The sequence below is a fragment of the Coloeus monedula genome, assembly GCF_965178545.1.
Source record: "Coloeus monedula genome assembly, chromosome: 6".
NCBI lineage: Eukaryota > Metazoa > Chordata > Aves > Passeriformes > Corvidae > Coloeus > Coloeus monedula.
Window position 1 is genome coordinate 49,955,133 of NC_138786.1, and position 18,262 is coordinate 49,973,394.

General features: G+C 39.8%; 1 protein-coding gene across 1 annotated transcript in view; it reads right to left on the reverse strand.

Annotated features, from left to right (window-relative positions):
* LOC309574119 (uncharacterized protein) overlaps positions 1 to 17,086 on the reverse strand; it is a gene marked incomplete at both ends in the record, with an annotated part of 29,161 nt that extends 12,075 nt beyond the window's left edge. Inside the window, 5 exons of the mRNA XM_082283472.1 lie at positions 5,135 to 5,236; positions 5,460 to 5,636; positions 7,284 to 7,431; positions 9,981 to 10,251; positions 16,453 to 17,086. Of these exons, the coding sequence (XP_082139598.1) occupies positions 5,135 to 5,236; positions 5,460 to 5,636; positions 7,284 to 7,431; positions 9,981 to 10,251; positions 16,453 to 17,086 (1,332 nt within the window). The remainder of the gene's footprint in view (positions 1 to 5,134; positions 5,237 to 5,459; positions 5,637 to 7,283; positions 7,432 to 9,980; positions 10,252 to 16,452) is intronic.
* Positions 17,087 to 18,262: the final 1,176 nt, after the last annotated feature.

Below are 18,262 nucleotides of genomic sequence, written 5' to 3' on the forward strand. Positions count from 1 at the left end.
AAAAAAATATACATACATTTGATGGAGAAATAAAAGAACAAGACACAGAAACATTAAATAAGGGATATAATAGATCTGGTTAGAATCTTTGTGAAGGTTCACGGGTAAATAGCAAGACATTCATGTGGTTGTAAGAAGTATAATCAATGGTTGTAAAAAGACCAAAACTGCAAATATGAAGGCAAATGTAAATTCACCTACTTCAACCAATCAAAGTGATGAAAAGACCCTTTAAAACTCTCAAAAAACCCCACACTTCTTTTTTTATATATAATGGATGCTCCTAAACTACTGAATCATATAAGTTGACTTAGATTTTTAGTAATTTCCTACTGAACCATTGAGCTGAGTGAAGTGTTGCTGTTAACTGAGGAAATAAAAATGCCCTAAAAGGTCTTGGACTCCCTCGGGCAAAGTAAAAGGAAAAAAACCCACTTAGGCTTTGGCTGTAAGTAGAGCCTATAGATGCACAGTAGAATACATATATAGTGTATATATACACATAACCCATCCTATAAGCCACATAAAATGGGTACCTTCAGCTTAGACTAAAGATTCATGTAGTTCAGTATCCAGCATGCCCTGTGGGCATATCATGGAACAGGGGCACATGGAGGTTTCCTTTCTCTCTCTCCCTTTCTTTGCATCTCCCACTGTTTGGTTTCCTTTTTCCTTGTCACTGAGCACAGGAAGGACATATTCAGTGGCCTATCCAGCATCACTGCAAAATCGCTGTCCTGAGTGGCATCATGCCAAGTATAAACCAAGGGCTTTTTTCCTTGTGTTCTTTGCCTCGTATTTAGTGACAGTGATTCTCTTCTGATCAGCCAGCCACTGCGTACTGTGGGAGCCTTCCCAATGAACAAGGTGAAACCATGAGCAAAATGTGTCATGTCACAATTTATTAAAGTCCCACATCATCTCTGACTTCTCTGAATAATGCACACCTGAACTCATTGCTTATAAAGGTTATTCCCTCCCTGCTAGTGTACGATTGTTTTTAGCTCCTGTCCTGAGGAACTTTATAAATTTTTGGAAGTATGTAACATATACCAACCCAACCATTATAATACGTGGACATATCAACTCTTTCAAAGTATTCTTTGGCAAAGGATTCTGGCTACTGCTGTAAAAGACAATAAAATGTTTCTATAAATACATTAGCAATAAGCAGCTAAAGAGAATCTCCATCCTTTATTGGATGCAAGAGGGAAGATTGTGACAATGGATGAAGAAAAGGCTGAGATTCTGAGTGCCTTCTTTGCCTCAGTTGTTAATATTCATACCAGTTGTTCGCAGGGTACCCAGACCCCTGAGCTGCAAGGCAGGCACAGGGGAAGAATGAAGCCCCTATAATCCAAGAGTGAGCAACCTCTTGCACCACTTAGACACACACAAGGGTACTGAGGGAGCTGGTGGAAGAGCTCACCAAACCACTTTCAATCATTTCAGCAGTTCTGGCTCTCAAGGGAGGTCCCAGACAAATGGAGGTTGGCAAATGTGCTGCCCATCTACAGGAAGGGCCAGAAGGAGGATCTGGGGCATTACAGGACAGTCAGCCTGACCTCACTGCCAGGGAAGGTTATGGAGCAGATCCTCCTGAGTGCCATGACATGGAGAGGACAACTGGGTGATCAGGCCTGGCCAGCACAGGTTTATGAAAGGCAGGTCCTGCTTGACTGACCTGACCTCCTTCTCTGACAAGGTGACCAGCTGAGTGAATGAGGAATGGCTGTGGATGTTGTGTACCTGGAATTTACCTTTGAAACTGCATCCCAAAGCATCAAGTCAAAACAACCACCTGCAAAGCTACAGGCTGGGGGCAGAGTGGCCGGAAAGCTGCCTAGTGGAAAAGCAGCTGGGGATGCCATTTGACAGCAGCTGAACGTGAGCCAGCTGTGCCCAGGTGGCCAAGAAGGCCAGTGGCATCCTGGTATTCTGTATCAGCAATAGTGTGGCCACCAGGCCCAGGGAAGTCCCCCAGTGCTTGGCACTGGTGAGGCAGCACCTTGAATCTTGTGCTCAGTTCTGGGCCCCTGATGACAAGAAAGACATTGAGGGGCTGGAGCATGTCCAGAGAAGGGCAAAGGAGCCAGTGAAGGGTCTAGAGAGTCATATGGGGAGTGGCTGAGGGGGCTGGGGGTGTTTAGCTTGGAGAAAAGAAGGCTGGGGGGGACCTTATCACTCTCTACAACTCTAAAAGGAGGAAGGAAGGTGTAGCCAGGTGGGGTCAGTTTCTTATCTTAAGTTACAAGCGATAGGACAAGAGAAATGGCCTCAAGTTGCTCTGGTGGGGGGGTTTAAATTGAGTATTAGGAAAAAATTCTTCATGGAAAGGGTTGTCAAACATGGGAAAAGGCTACCCAGGGAAGCGATTGAGTCACGACCCCTGGTAGTATTTTGAAGATGTGTGGATGTGTCACTTAGCGACAGGGTTGGACTTGACAGTCCTAGATTAAGGGCTAGAGTTGATCTTAAGGGTCTTTTCCACACTAGAAGATTCTATGTTTCTATGACAGTCATGTTTGTTATTCAATATTTTGTCATACTTATTCATAGAACTACAAATTCAGCAGTTTCACAAAAACTGAATTTGAACTAACTGTTCTGCACTTCAGATGCTCACCTGCATACTTTTGAAAAAATTGAACATTGAACTTGTCACTTCCTATTACTGTGGTATGGAGACAATTTAACTGTTGCATCAGTGTGGAAAGCTTAACATTTTCCTTGAGACAGCTAAGTGCTCTTGCACACATACTAAACAATCAGAGTAATATGTTGTTACTTGTTCTTTGACTACTTTTTTTCCCCCCTGAATACTCTTCTATTGTTAGTTCAACTTGGAATAGGGGTTTAAGCCCAACCACTGCAAAGGAAGGACATGGGAAATGGATTGAACTTTTCTGGTTTGCCAGTGTCCCCCTTGAACATTTCTTTTACACTTCAAACATCTACCGGCCCCTCAGGCTCTTTGAAATAATCTTTCTGAAAAAGAGTATATTATTTTGCAGCATGACTTCTGCAAGTTTCTTTCCCTCAAAGTTGTCCTTGTCTTTTCTAATTACAGTTTTAAATTTAATGCTCTGGGATTGTTCTTTTTGGCAAGGGGGCATTCCCTGATCTGATAATGACTTCTATTTCTGAAATTTTTCTTTTTAGTTCTAGTTTAGTTTTCTGTGTGAATGTGCTTTTCTTCCTCCCCTTTTCAAGTTAGGGTTTCTTGGATTTGCTTCCAAATGCATTGCTGTACATTTTTACAGGAAAGTGAGCTGCAAGATCTGGTTATGTCAGAAAACTATCTGTGACCTAGGAAAATCTGCAGTGCCTTTAGATTGGTGTGGACTACAAATATCTGTAAGAAACCGTAGAAAAGTACCCTGTCTTGGTTTGCTGTGGATCCAGTAATATAGGCAAATTTAGTACATCTCATTTTCAGTTTGGAAAACACAAAATTTATTATTGCCTTATTTGAATGCCATAGAGATGAGGTTTTTTTTCACTGGGAATTTAACTTGGAAGTGGATTTCTCCTCAGAAAGCTGACAGCTTCTAAGCACTTTTCTAGTTTCCCTGCTGTAATCTATTAAAACCCAAAAAGGTACAATACAGATGGCCTGTAGTTTTTTATGGAATAACAGAAACTACAACTCAAAACACATGCCAAGACTGATAAAGTAGCTATTAGAGGGAGTCAAGAGAGAGCTTTTTAGAAGAGAGCTGAGAAGAAGCTACACACAAGCTACACACCTGATCGAGTAGAAGCAGCACACTTTCTAAAGGCTTTGAAATAAACATCTTTGCATGAAATGAATGCCCAGCCTTCCCAAAAGGTTCTCTGCCTAGCAGAGATAACTTGCTGTTTGTTGCTCAGGCTAAAGGCAGAGGACTTTCTGAAACTCCCTACTAGCATTACTGTGCCGATCTAATGTATATGAGCAGTAAATTAATAATTATTTGTTGACACACATCAAAAAAAAGCTGTTTGAACCATACTTAAGTCTTAACTCTGAATTATAGAAGTAACATAGCAAAATTAGAAACTTTTTAATGTCATGTTTATTCATTGTTGTTGTTCTACCATAGTATATTTGTCTGCATATTTCAAGGCTGTACAAAGACTGGTGCAAGTGCTTAATATCTATTAACAGACTAACCCACTTCAGTCAATAATTTACCCCTCCTGCAACCAGAGATCAGATATATACCAGGAATGTGAGCAAAGAAATAAAATAATGATAGATATTGTAAAAACCAGAAGAAAAAAAATAGATAAGAAAGTGAACAAAGAAATAAAATAAGCATGTTCATTATGAGTGCGACTGATTATAGTGTCTCTTAATAGTGAAAACAGCTCTTTATAATATTGTGGCTATACTAACCATGAAGCAGATGAGAAAAGGAGTACCAATGTTGTATTACTGGACAGTCTGGACACAGAAGGGGTTATATCAAGAGACATGGCAAGTGCCACTGATGGGATATGGGTGTTATTGGTAGGGTGCTTGATCCTACAAACAATACTGGAATGGCGCTTACTAACATGGGTAATCTCCCAGGTACAGAGAGTAGTGGTGCAGACACTGGCACCAGGTGGAGATTGCTTGTGCTTCCTGCTGCCTGGGAACTTCTAGAAGCTACTTTAGGTGCAGGCATAAGCTAGAAGCTGTCTTCTGGCTTCTCTGAGCTATATTGATTCACAATGGTTTGCTCCAGGGTACCAAACTGCAGAGATCAGATCTACCTCTTCTTTTCTTAGATCAAATTCTTAGAACCTTTAAAGTTTGCCATGGAACGAGTCTAGACTGTAGATTTCACAGAAATGGTAGGCAGGGCAGTATATATCTGCAGGGGAAAAACACACCTTCTTTGAGACCCCTTTGCAGCAGCCAAGCTGGGACAGCAGCTGGCAGGCAAGGGTGTAAGAGACTCACGGGACAACAATGGTACTATGCAAGGTAATAAGCATTATGCATGTTAAGGTCTATGCTAGTTATGAACTTCATGTTGGTAGGAGAATGGACACAAATAGTAAAGTGACATAACTTATACCTATTTGTCAGTCAACATGAAAAAAATAGGAGAGAAGGCAGCCATGAGGGAAGAAGCAGACATACACAACCCTCTCCACCCACATGCTCCTCATCTTCCCTGCTAGAGGATGTATCAATGCTGTCAGTATCACACAGGCCTATTTTGTCCCAGAGCGAATGACAGTTCTGCATGAATGCAACCTTCTTAAAAAAAAAAAAAAAAAAAAAAAAAGCAGCAAGGCCTAACCAAACATGCAACTATGACAACTTAAATAGATGAAGAATCTCATCTACAAAAAACAGTGAATAACATCAGTTAAGAGGTGGAGGGCCTCTCTGTAGCCATGCCATACTCATCAGGTCTAATACTTGATTTAAGAGTGGTCATCACCACATAGCTAACTTGTACATTAACTTAATCTTTTTTCAGAGGATTCACAATTTTTCCCATGAAGAGCATAGTGTTTTCCATAGTTATGGCCATTAGGAAGGGCCTGTCGAATCTAACCATAACTGGAACTGACATAGGCACTATTTCCATGCCTGTTGCAGCTGCTGCTTCGGTGCCAGTCTCATCCACTTTTACCACAGCCTTATGAATAGCCTGTGAAGAAACAGACATTTTACAAATCAAGGGAGTACAAAACTAGTCATCTAAATAAAAATGAGAGTTAAAAGTGCCTGAAGAAGTTACTGGTAATGATGCCATGATGATTTTTTGCCTTTTCTTTTATACCCCTTTTAGATACATTTTTATAGCTTTTGTATTCTTAGTGTTTTTTGGCCTACATTCTTAGACTTCTTTAGTGAAGCTAGGAGACTAAACATTTTAGAAGCTTCGTAGTTAGGGATCAGTGTGCCCCAGACCCCAAGGTCCTCTCCAGAACACATTCTGTAAACTGAGAGAGAACCATCCAGGGGAAGGTTCCTTCGGGAGGGGGGCTCATTCAAGCCTCTGAATGGGGAATTTTTGATAGATATGCTAATTAGTAAGACCTATAATGTTATACCAGATCTTCTGGGGGTGGGCATTGTGGTGTGCATTTCAACGCATTCCATCTGGACGTGGTGCACCTAAGGATCCTTAAAATATATACACTGGTAAAATCCCTTTTTCCCTTCTAACCATGTTTGATTCTTGATTTTAAGACCAGGAAAAGGCACCAGTAAGAAATAAGCATCAGATGGACAGGTGTGAGTCCACTGTTTAAAGACAGCAAAGTTAGGGGGAAAAAAAATTTAGCAAGCTACATGCAGCACAGTTTTCTATCCCCAGAGAGGAAACCTTGCTCTCCAGTGGAGGGGCATGTCCCTGCCAGTGAAAATATTTGCTTTGTTTCTTTTCTTATTCCTTGCATCCAACTCATGGAGATCTGTACAGCTAGACCAAATGTTAAGAGAGTAAGATCATATTTAACCGTGTATTAGAAGTTCATATTAGTTGAAGAAATAGCATGCAGATTTGCCCATTGAATAGAAATTTGAAATTATGTTTCCTATGTTTCTTCATGTTTTGGGAAAAATGGGGGCAAAGATGAAGGGCCAGAAATGGAGGGTTAAAGCAGAGAAACACAAAAGTTTTACCTTTCAATATCAAGACACTGACAGATCCTGAATCACTACTGTCCACTTTAGGTCATGAGGGCAGTTGTTTTCTTCATTAGACAATTAAGTTTGGACTGATTGTCAGCTTTAAACTCTAGGTTTATTGAAGCATGACCAATCTGTAGCTTTTGCCTAGACCTGACAGTCATTGTTCATATGCTTGAAGCCAAATGTTTGCAATAACTGCATTTTCCTTTCCCCCAAACAGTTTAAAAGCAAGCAGTGTTTCTCCTGTCCCCTTACCTCCATAAAATACAAGCAGTGATACACCCTACAGCTCCCTACTTGCACACGAGCAGGCTAAAGAAGTCAGACACGAACAGAAGCGGCCATGCAGTGACTGTGACAACACCCTGCAGGAGGGTACCAAGGTGTGGATAGATGATGATTTGGTCATATCTGTTTTATAAGGTTGCCCCATGCAGGTCAAGAGAACCTAGATTGAAAATTGCAGACTTGTAAATTGCTCCAACCCGATTGCACACACAGTGCAAGTAACGTGGACAAAATACTCTGTATGCCAACAGCTGCCTTTTCATGTGAAGCAAAGCCTCTTTATATGAGTTTTGCACCATGAATAGTTGTACAGAAGTGATGCAAGTATCTGTAACCATGACTCCATAAAACTTAAAGCAGTATGACTTACCTGGGAAATTCTGTGCTGGGGCTGCCCAGTGATCCCAGAGAGGTCAGCCTTATCAGTGAATAGATCCATAATGCCCATTTTATATAAGGTATCTTTTAGGTCATATGTCCCATAAAGCGTGAATTTCGGAAGATATAAATTTACTGAGCTGCCAGAAAAGAAGTGCAAGAATATGGTGAAACATTTGGTCAGTTATCACAGAATAACATAGACTCACAAGAGACAAATTGATTTTGCTTTCTCCCTGAAGACATTTTGCCTGCAGGCCCTCTCTTGCCTACATAGGAGATGTAAATTTTCAGAAGTTAGTCATCTTTTGTGCAATCTGCTGGAAGCACCTTAGTCATGAGCCATTACTGAGGATGCAGAGGATTCACCTTGTGAACAAGAGATTCCTTTATGTGTCTCAAGCTGAGCACAAAAAACCTGAACACATTCAAGTTGACTGGTTACTTTTGGGGAAAAATATTGGCCTTGTGTATTTATCATATAAAACAGGACAGAGAATACAAAACTATATCCACTGAAGAAGCAGGACAATTGTAAGCAGTGATAGAAGGCATGGCAAAATAAAATACAAAAGCACATTTACAGGATGTAGTTAGTCAATAGATAATTATTTTTCTGTGTCAAGCCCAGTGTCTGACTTACTCAATTTTAAGTGACTAGATTGCTGCTTTCCATAAATTAACCAAAGCTCTATGCTTCTGACTCATTTCTTCCTTGTTTTTCCCATAAGTGTCTAGCAATTACTTTTCAAAAGCAAAGCCCAACATTTACAGCTAGAAGCAGCATAGTGAGACACAGGTTAGTGATAGTGCTGACCTTAGGTTCTGTTTTCTGATGAGAAACCAGGGCAACTCTCCAGGGCTCTAGGTCAGGGAGATGTGGAGCACTTAATGAAGCTAGCCAAAGAGAAAGTCATCCAGTGGGCAGGTGGGAAGGAAAAGGCCCATACCTCCAGCATTGCACCTGCATCTAATGCAACTGCGGCTGTATCCAGAAACAAGAGTGCTGGTGGATTGATAACAGGTTGCTGATCTCTTACTTCTCTCTGATTTCTGTCTGTGCTGATTGCTGTCCTGAATGAGGATGCAGCTATCACTGAATCATCTGCCTTCCTATTTCCTAAAGACATTCCTTCAGAAGCCCCCACTTGCTTCCAATGTAGCGGAAAGGGAAAGCCACAGACAGACAGTAGCAATGCAACCAGCTAAGGGAAGCAAGCAGCGGGATACACTTTCCAGGAGTGAAAGTGATGTTTTCTCTACAGTTCAGCCATTTAAAAGATCTCAGCTGTCTGTACTGGTGACACTGCAGCACTATCCTTTTTGTCAGCCAACAGTAATGAAAGATGTCCTTCACAATACTTCTGCCACTAATATCAACATCAGTTTGCAGGCAAAGAAGTGACAAACATAGGTAGTCCACAGCCTTTAAATTATTCCATAGAATACTTTCCTTTATTAAGACCTCCCAGAGACTCCAAATAATAGCAGATGCAATTAATTGCTTTAAAAACTAGAGGGTAAAGGAGGAGTTTGTGTCATTATTTTGTTGGAGACTTATTATGATGAAAAACAGGAAGGAGCATGAAACAAATTTGTCTTTGACAGTGATTCTTTTTCATATTGTAAGATGGAGAGAAGGAATACAAATCCCTCCAGTTGTATTTAGTATTCATCTTGATGATTGTAAAGGCAATTCTTTGGCAAAAATTATTCATAAGTATCTTGATTCATCATCTTATTTGTCCTGTAGTCACAAACCACATAGCTACTCCCAGAAGTTTCAAAACTGTAAAGGTGCACAGAGAATGATACAGTTCTTCCTGGTTTTGTTGTTGTTGTTTTTTACCCCCATATGAAAAAGAAGTTAGATTCCTTTAAAAATATTTAACAGTGAATGAGAGTTTTGGGTTCCTGCATTCAGACGTGATTTTTGTCTTGAGAAGGGACCATCTAAAACATGATTTTCAAATGTCTATGTGTGAAGGTCACTAACGTGACACATCAAATTCATGAATGAATACAAGGGCTTGATACTGTAAAGGTGTTGTACCTATGCTTGTACACATATTTTAAGAAAGACTATTGCCATACACAACACTGAATGTAAGGACTCAAATTTTTGAAAGCATATACACTTTCTGCCTTCTAGTCTCAAAGCCACCTTGAATTGAGTGTAGCTTACTGCAATTTTGCCTTCCTAAGTCCACAGAGAGCCTGGATAAGGGGCTCTGCTCTATACCCTTATCATTGATCTTTGCCCTCACAATTGCAGAATGGAAGTTGTTATTTCAGCATTAACTGTACAATTACTGTTAATTTTAATAGGCAGAAATTAAGAAAGAGACAAGAAAAAAGGCTGGAGGGGTAGGCATTTACTTGTAAATAGGAGAAGGCAGAAGACCTCCCCACAAAAAAGTAAGACGAGGTTTAAGTCCAAAAACTTGGGCCTATTAAGAGTTGAAGATGGAAAAAAAAATGCAGAAATAGCAAAAGTCCTAATCTGTGAAGGTTTTCAGTGTGTGCAGTACTGAATGTGAAAACACAGTAAAGAGCCAGATTCAACTTTGGTCAGGGGATTTCTTCTGTAGATTAAAGCAGAACTAAAAATTACATACTGACCCTGTGTTATACCCCAGCTCCTTTGTTTCCTTGACTATCATCTGAACCAAGAACTGCAGAATTTTACCTTTTTGTGACTAATGTCCTCCACCTCAACATACGTTCGCAAGACAATCTTTTCTCCAGCTTACTCATTCTTCCTCTATCAGGCAGAATAAAAAATGCTGAAGCACCTCCTTTGTAATCCATTTGCACCACAGTGGAAGACAGCTGCTCATCATAGCCGTGCTTGAACAGGCCCATTCCAAACATCATCGGGACTTCAACAGCCTTGTTTCCATCCACAAAAAATTTGCTCATTTTAGTGTATTTTGGATCAAAAGGTTTTTCCCATTCAGCTTGAAATATAAGAGAAAAAGTTACAGGATATTTTGAGGACATGAAATCATAGGACATATTAACACAGGACACATTCTTAGATGACAGAAACTGGTACAGTTGGATCAGCTTCAAAGACAAACCGATTTGCAATGATCACAATCTTATTAAATACTCAGAATAATTCAATAGCAACACACAGTGGGTAGAATGTGAAGTAAAAACACTCCCTCGGATCTTACAGCAGGCTGCAAAATCCTTCATTTAGATGAGTTATCAAGGGTTCTACCTTGCACTTTTCCTCCATGATAACAGGGGTTTTTTATATGTAAAGCCCTCATATAATGCAGCCTTTATCTAAGCTCAAAAGAAGATTCTCTCACTTTCTTAGGAACAAAAGACAGGCTTGTAAAGGGTGGCACGAGGGATGAATTCCCCAGAGAAATTAAGGGATTTGAGTTACTTGCAGAGAAGTGTTGATACCTCACATTAGCTGATGATGTATAGAGTCATAAAGAACTTAATTTTACCAGACTGCTGAGTTAAAAAACAAAACAGCAACAGCAGAAACCTTTTCCGCTGTCATCTTCACCATATTAAACTTTCAAAGGTTTCTCACTCAGTCATGGTCAAGCAAACTGTCTACATTGAAACTCTGAAAGATTCTTATCCCTAGTAGAGAGGAATTTCTAAGCCAAATTTCAGGTATTCACATCATACGTTTAAGAGGCTGAGCAAATTTTTTAAAAGGGGGAAAATTGTGGAGTTTTGGAAGGGTTTCTTTGTTTTTATTTTAATTTTTAAGAAATCTTGCTCTTCTGTAGTAAATTTTGCCTTCTAGAGCAAAACCAATGTATTACCAAATGTAGTGGGCAAAAGTAGAGCAGCGATGCTAAGTAAGATAAGTGGCATCAAGAAAACAATGGAACAAGATGCAACCCCTTTTGACTTCTGATTTCTATTTGAACATTGATTACTATGCAGCTTGTTACAAATGAAATAATTATCATCTGCTGTTTCCACCATCTGACATAGCCTGCACTATTAAATAGCTTTTGAAAAAGTGAAATGAGACTTTAGTGCATGTCTTGGTCTCTGAAAGCATACATTGACAACTGCAATACTCTGAACAGGGAAAAGTTGCTACTTTTATATACTTCATACACTTTTATATGCTTCATTAATAGTGACTTCTATCATCAGATAGATAACACACAGGACTTTTACATTTTTATGCTTAAGGGTGAAAAAAAGCACAATAACAGGAATGACACCAGTCCTGAAATTTTAAACAACATTTATCTAGTGATCAACTCAGGGAAAACTAATTGATTTCAAAAAAAACTTTGATTGAAAACTAAGTAGGATGTTAGGACCACTAGTCTGGGCTTCAGGAGAGCAAACTTTAGCCTCTTCAGAGATCTGCTTGGGATAAACCCATGGAGGGAAGAGGGCTCCAAGAAAGCTTGTTTGTCACAACTATCTCAAACAGCACTACAGGCTGGGGGCAGAGTGGCTGGAAAGTGGCCCTGTGGAAAAGCAGCTGGGGTGCTGGTTGACAGCAGCTGAACATGAGCCAGCTGTGCCCAGGTGGCCAAGAAGGCCAAGAATGGCACCTGGCATTCTGTGTCAGCAGTAGTGTGGCCAGAAGGACCAAGGCAGTGATTTTCCCCCTGTACTTGGCACTGGTGTTGCCACACCTCGAATCCTGTGTTCAGTTCTGGGCCCCTGATGACAAGAAAGACATTGAGGGGCTGGAGCATGTCCAGAGAAGGGCAAAGGAGCCAGTGAAGGGTCTAGAGAGTCAGTCATATGAGGACCAGCTGAGGGAGATGGGGTTTTTTAAGCTGGAGAAATGGAGGCTGAGGGGGGAACCTCATTACTCTCTACAGCTGCCTGAAAGGAGGCTGTAGCCAGGTCAGGGTCAGGCTCTTCTCCTGGGCAACAAGTGACCAGATAAGAGGAAATGGCCTCAGACTGTTCCAGGGGCAGTTCAGGTTGGACACCAGGAAGAATTTCTGCACTGAAAGCATTGTCAAACATTTTAACAGGCTGACCAGGGATATGGTAGATTCATGGTCACTGGACATGTTCAAGAAATGACTGGACTTGTCACTTAGTGCTATAGTTTATTTGACATGGTGGTGTTCAGTCAAAGGTTGGACTCAGATATATTGGAGGTCTTTTCCAACCTTCTATGATTCTATTAATATTCAAGGATGACCTCCACCAAGCACAGGAGTGATCCATCCTAACAAAGAAGAAGTCAGGTAAAAATGACAGGAGGCCTGTGTGGATGAGCAAGGAGCTCCTTGGTGAACTCAAACACAGACAGGTAGCCTACAGAGGGTGGAAGCAAGGACAGGTAACCTGGGAGGTATAAAAAGAGATTTTCTGAGCCTCCAGGGATTAGGTTAGAAAAATTAAAGGTGTGATAGAATTAAATCTGGCCAGGGACATTGAGGGCAACAAGAAAAGCTTCTATAGGTATGACAGTGATAAAAGGAAGACTAGGGAAAACATGAAACCCCTCCAGAAGAAAATGGGAAACCTGGTTACTCAGAATATGGAGAAGGTTGAGGTACCTGATGAAATTTTTTGCCTCAGTCTTTACTGGCAAATGCAGGGACTGGGAGAATGAAAAACTGTCCACTGTAGAAGAAGATCAGGTTCAAGACCATAAAGAGAACCTGAAGATGAATGTGTTAATGGACCTGATGAAATGCATCTGCAGATCCTGAGAGAAATAGATGAAACAGCTAAACCCCTATCCATCACATTTGAGAAGTTACGGCAGTCCGGTGAAATTCCCACTGACTGAAAAAGAGGTATGAGAGCTCTTATTTTTAAAAAGTGAAGAAAAAGAAGAGCTAGGAAACTATCAGGCTTTCTCACCTCTTTCAGTGGCAAGCTCATGCAGCAGATCCTCCTGGGAACTATGCTAAGACACATGGAAAATTAGGAAGTGATTGGTGACAGACAACCTGACTTCCCTAAGGGTAAACTGTGCTAAAGGAAGAGTAATTGATGTCATCTACCTGGAGCTGCGCAAAGCATTTCACACTGTCCCGCGTGACATCCTTGACTCTAAACTGGAGAAATGGGTGTGACAGATGGTCTACTCGGTGGATAAGGAATTGTCTGGATGGTTGCATTTGAAGGGTTGAAGACAATGGCTTGTTGTCCAAGAGGAGATCTGAGATAACCGGTGCTCCTCGGGAGTTGATGTTAGGACTAGTGCTGTTCAATATCTTTATTGGTGACACGAACAGCGGAATTGAGTGCACCCTCAGCAAGTTTGCCATTGACACCAAGATGGCATCATTTTGTTGATATGCTGTAAGGAAAGGATGCCCTCCAGAGGGAAGGGATGCCATCCAGGGAGAGTGAGACAGTCTTGAGAGGTGGCCGCATTAGAACATCATGAAGTTCAACAAGACCAAGTTCAAGGTCCTGCATGCGGGTTGGGGCAATACCACGCGCAAATGCAAGCTGGACAAATAGTGGACTGAGCTGAAAGCAGACCTGAGGAGAAGGACTTGGTGCTGGTGGTTGATGAGGATCTCAACATGGCCCAGCAATGTGTGCTCACAGCCCAGAAAGCCAAACACATCCTGATCTGCATCAAAAAAAGTGAGGCCAGCTGGTCAAGGGAGAGGATTCTCCACCTCTGCTTCACTCTGGTGAGATCCCATCTGGAGTACTGCATTCAGCTCTGGGGTGTCCAATAAAAAAAGGACGTGCACCTGTTGGAGTAACTCCAGATGAGGGCCATCAAAATGATCAGAGGGCTGGAGCACCTCTCCTGTGAAGGCAGGCTGAGAGTTGGGGTTGTTCAGCCTGGGAAGAGAAGGTTCCAGGGAGATCTTAGAGCCCCTTCCAGTACCTAAGAGAGGCCTATAGATGTGGAAAGACTTTTTATACAGGCAGATAGCGATAGGACAAAGGGGAATGACGGTAAACAGAAAGGGGGCAAATTTAAATTTAGATTAGATTTAAGGAATAAATCCTTCACTATGAGGGTGGTGAGGCTGGAACAGAGAAATTGTAGATGTCCTATCCCTGGCAGTGATCAAGGCCAGGCTGGACAGTTCTTTGAGCATTCTGATGTAGTAGAAGGTATCCCTGCCCATCTCAGGGAGGTTGGAACTAGATGATTATTAAAGTCCCAAACCATGACTATCAGTTAACACACAGATTAGACAGATATGATATTCATTAATATTTTCCTCCTGTTTCAAAGGGACTCTTATTCCTGTTTTCACCTCTATCATAGGTGGCTACCTTCTGGGAACCTTCTTTCAAGATTTTCACAGTGCTCAAGTGGCAAAATGAAATTTGAAGTATTCTTTATTGTTGCCAGCTTGACTAAGGCATGAAAAGGGACTAGTGTATAATAGTGGAATAACATGTCCAGTAGCTCAGAGTCAGGAAAATATTGCCAGACTTTTGTCCTTGGAGAAGGACTTCTGTACTATGCTAGACCACAAAAAAGTCACCAGTACTGTGCAAGAAGTTTGTAATGCACATGAAGTGGACAAGCACCTAAAAGTATAGACCAGTTATACAGCTAACTGAGGTTTAAAAATCCTCTCCAGATTAATCCCAGCTCTAGATCGTTAACCTACTCTTGATTTCAAGATTAAAATTGTTATTATATTATTGCTATTAATGCTATTCTTTAATCCATTTGCTTTAAAATTGGAGATCTTAAACTGAAACTCCACCACCTTTGGAGGAGTTAGGAAATCTTTGCAGTAGTAAACTGAACATCTAATAAAAAACCCCAACAACTCTTATTGTTAGAACATGTAAAAGTAACCTGTAATACAAAGTTATTTTAATACAAGGTTTCTCAGGTGTGTGTCCCCATTGTGCTACCAAATGTATTGCTCATTCTTCAAACACCTTTCAGTAGAAGAAAAATAAACAGGTTTTTTCCTGTTTTGAAAGATGAACCTGATGCTTAATAAAAGCCTAAATAAAAACACTATATGAAACAAAGAAGTGTGTTTTCAAGAGAACTAAGAAACATCAGACATCTGTATTTCAATTAGCTCCATTAAGGTGTGGCCAAATCATCAAGCATTAATGCAAGGAGCAGAGACACAGATGGAAAGCAAAACAAAACAGAAATATACCTCTTAATTATTTTCAGGGGAAGCCTCATATTGGAAAGTACAAGCATCCAGGTTAACAGTTCTAAAAGGATAACATTTCTTTAAAAAATTATCTAATATGCCATCTCCCTTTCAATGAAAAGCTTGATGATATTTTTATCAGGTAAATTACAGAATATTATTTTCCTGACTACAAATACTTTGCTTTCAGCATGTAATCAGTAAGAAAGAGAAAGTTTGAAATAAGATGCAGTGTCTGTTAATAGACCACTGATTGAGCCTTACAGCCTTGATCATCCTCTTCTCATTAGATCAGAAGTCTGAAAAGCTCTGGGAAGATCTGTAGACTGTATCTAAGCAGACTGTACAAGTTAATTAAGAAAAACAAGCTTATTGTGAATAGGCTTGTATTTGATACTGGTGGGTCCATCTCTTCACTGGAAAATATTAGAATCTGCAAATCAAAAAAAAAAGGTTGAAACCTATGTCTCTAGGCACACCAGGACTACAGACATGTGATCGGCAAAGGCATAGTTAGTAAAAAAATAAGGAGAACATGAGTGTGAAACTAAAGCTATTGTTGCATGTTTAGTTTTGAATACATAAATGTACACAGTAACAGCAAAGCTGTAGATGAAACATACTTTCTATTTGATAAGATGACAAGTTTTCCTTTTATAAAATTCTTTGCATTTAACGCTGAACTAGTTGAACAAAAATAACAGCTGGATTGAAATTCACAGAAATGAATTTCAACCAAGCATTTAAGAAAGTGTTTGAATCCCACTAGATTGTATAGGATTAGATGCTTTACTGCCTGGAGATGCCTTCCTCAACATATATTTCACTTAATCTTCTGAAGGAAAGAAGGTTATATATTAAAAGATATGGGAAAATTTGCCATACATTCTGCTACAAGTTATCAGTGTCAAGTAGAACCTAACCTCCAATAGCTTTGTTTCTAATTAAATATAAGTAAGGACCAAAAGGAAAACAAGATATGAGCCCATCTGCAAAGCCATATTGCAAAAACAGGTGAAGTCCAAGACTGACCTGAGGAAATAATTTATGGAATAGAAGAATACAATATGTATATCTTACCGTTAAAATAAATATAGCTAATAAGGAGAATTTCAGTAAGTGGATCAAGGTTATTTATAAGGTCCTTGATTTTCCCATTGGTTCTTCTTGCTACATATTCATTGATCTTTAGCTGGGCTTGATCAGACTTCTTGAAGTTCATAGGATAAGCTTCTCCTTCATAGAAGGTTCTGAGATTACTTAAAAATTTTTCTTGTGGCTTCAGTCGATCAAGCACAAACAGAACATTTCCCATATTCAACTGTAACCCCCCATTCCTTCTGTTTACCATTTGCATGAGTTGATGATAACCTTCATGTATGTCATTTTCAGAAATCTCACGAGGGTTAAAGCTAAGGACCCTAAGAATCTGTGTCAGGGTGTCTGATCTGGCACCCAGAGTCAGCATTGCAAAGGCAGTAGAGATGCTCAAAGGAGAGAAGAAAACATTCCCATTGTTTTCACGAGAAGAAATCTCTTTGTAGAAACAACATGCAAACCGACAAACACTGTTCTTTACACTCTGCAATGGCATGTTTCGGTTTCCTTGTCCTCTTTGATTCTGGTTTCTTACCCCTTGTTGATAGGGCTCATAGCAATAACTGTTGGAATGGATTCCAACAAGTAAAAGACACAGGAAAAGCAACTTCTTCATATTTTTGTGATTCTGTAAGAGAAGAAAAATTACATTTGGTTTACAAATCTTTTCACCTTGTGTTTAGCACTACGTCAATCCCTTCACTATACAGAGTTAGCTTGGCACTAGTGACTCTGAGATGTTTAAATTGAGGGAAACAAGCTTTCTATTTCAAGGAAGCAGACTCTGGAAAATTACTCAACATGCTGAAGAGGTTATGAAATAATAAAAATTAAAGTCAAAGAGGGATGAGGTAATTCCAAAGGAGCCCTCATTAAAGTTAAGCTACAATTCATTTTAAACTGTTTTTTTTCCAATATTCTGTTTTCAATGTGGCTTTAAGTGATAAAAGAGTCAAAAATACAGGTCTATAGAGCAGAAAGTAAGGGAGCCAGTCAAGGATAATCAGTTAAATTTGGAAATTTAACAGATGAAAAATCAAAGCAGAAAAAAGGCACAATATTCCTCTTCTGTGAAAGTTAAAACATAACATTTTTGAATGGACTGCATGTAAACACATGTGCAGGCACTTAAGAGAAAGCAAAAGCACTTGTTAATAAGGAAGTGATGAACATTTACGGTGATTTCATAAAGCTTGAGCAATTGAGCACAACTAAAGGAAAAAAACAACTTCCACAAAAATAACAAAAGAAAGAAATAGAAAATAGGATGTTACCAAGACCCTGGAAATACAGTGTTGCCTATTAAGAAAGGCAAAATGCGTATATACATAGAGCAACAAAAGGAAATAAGTATGCCTGCTGCCTGCAAAGGCATGTCCAGCCCAGTGACCAAATCAAATCGCCTAAAAATAAAATTTAAAAAAATTAAAAAAAAAAAAAAAAATAGAGAAACTCTAGAGCAATCACAGTTTTTGTCATCAGAAAGATAGAAAAGAGTGATTTGGCAGAGAAGCCTGCATTGGTTGAAAGTGAAGATGAGTGAGTAAATTCTGGAGGACCAAAGATACTAAAAAATACAGATAGAACAGGAAAGCCTTTTCCAGAGCAGCATGGAAACCATTCATTCCACATCTATGGCAATACTTTTACCTCTAGAAATTAATACTGTATCACAATTGGTTCAATAACTCTGTCAATAGAGAGAAGTAAAGATGTGGAATAGCTGGAAATCCAAAACATCCTCTTGTGGTATGTGACCATTTTACCTATAGAACCTTTTATAAAACAAAGT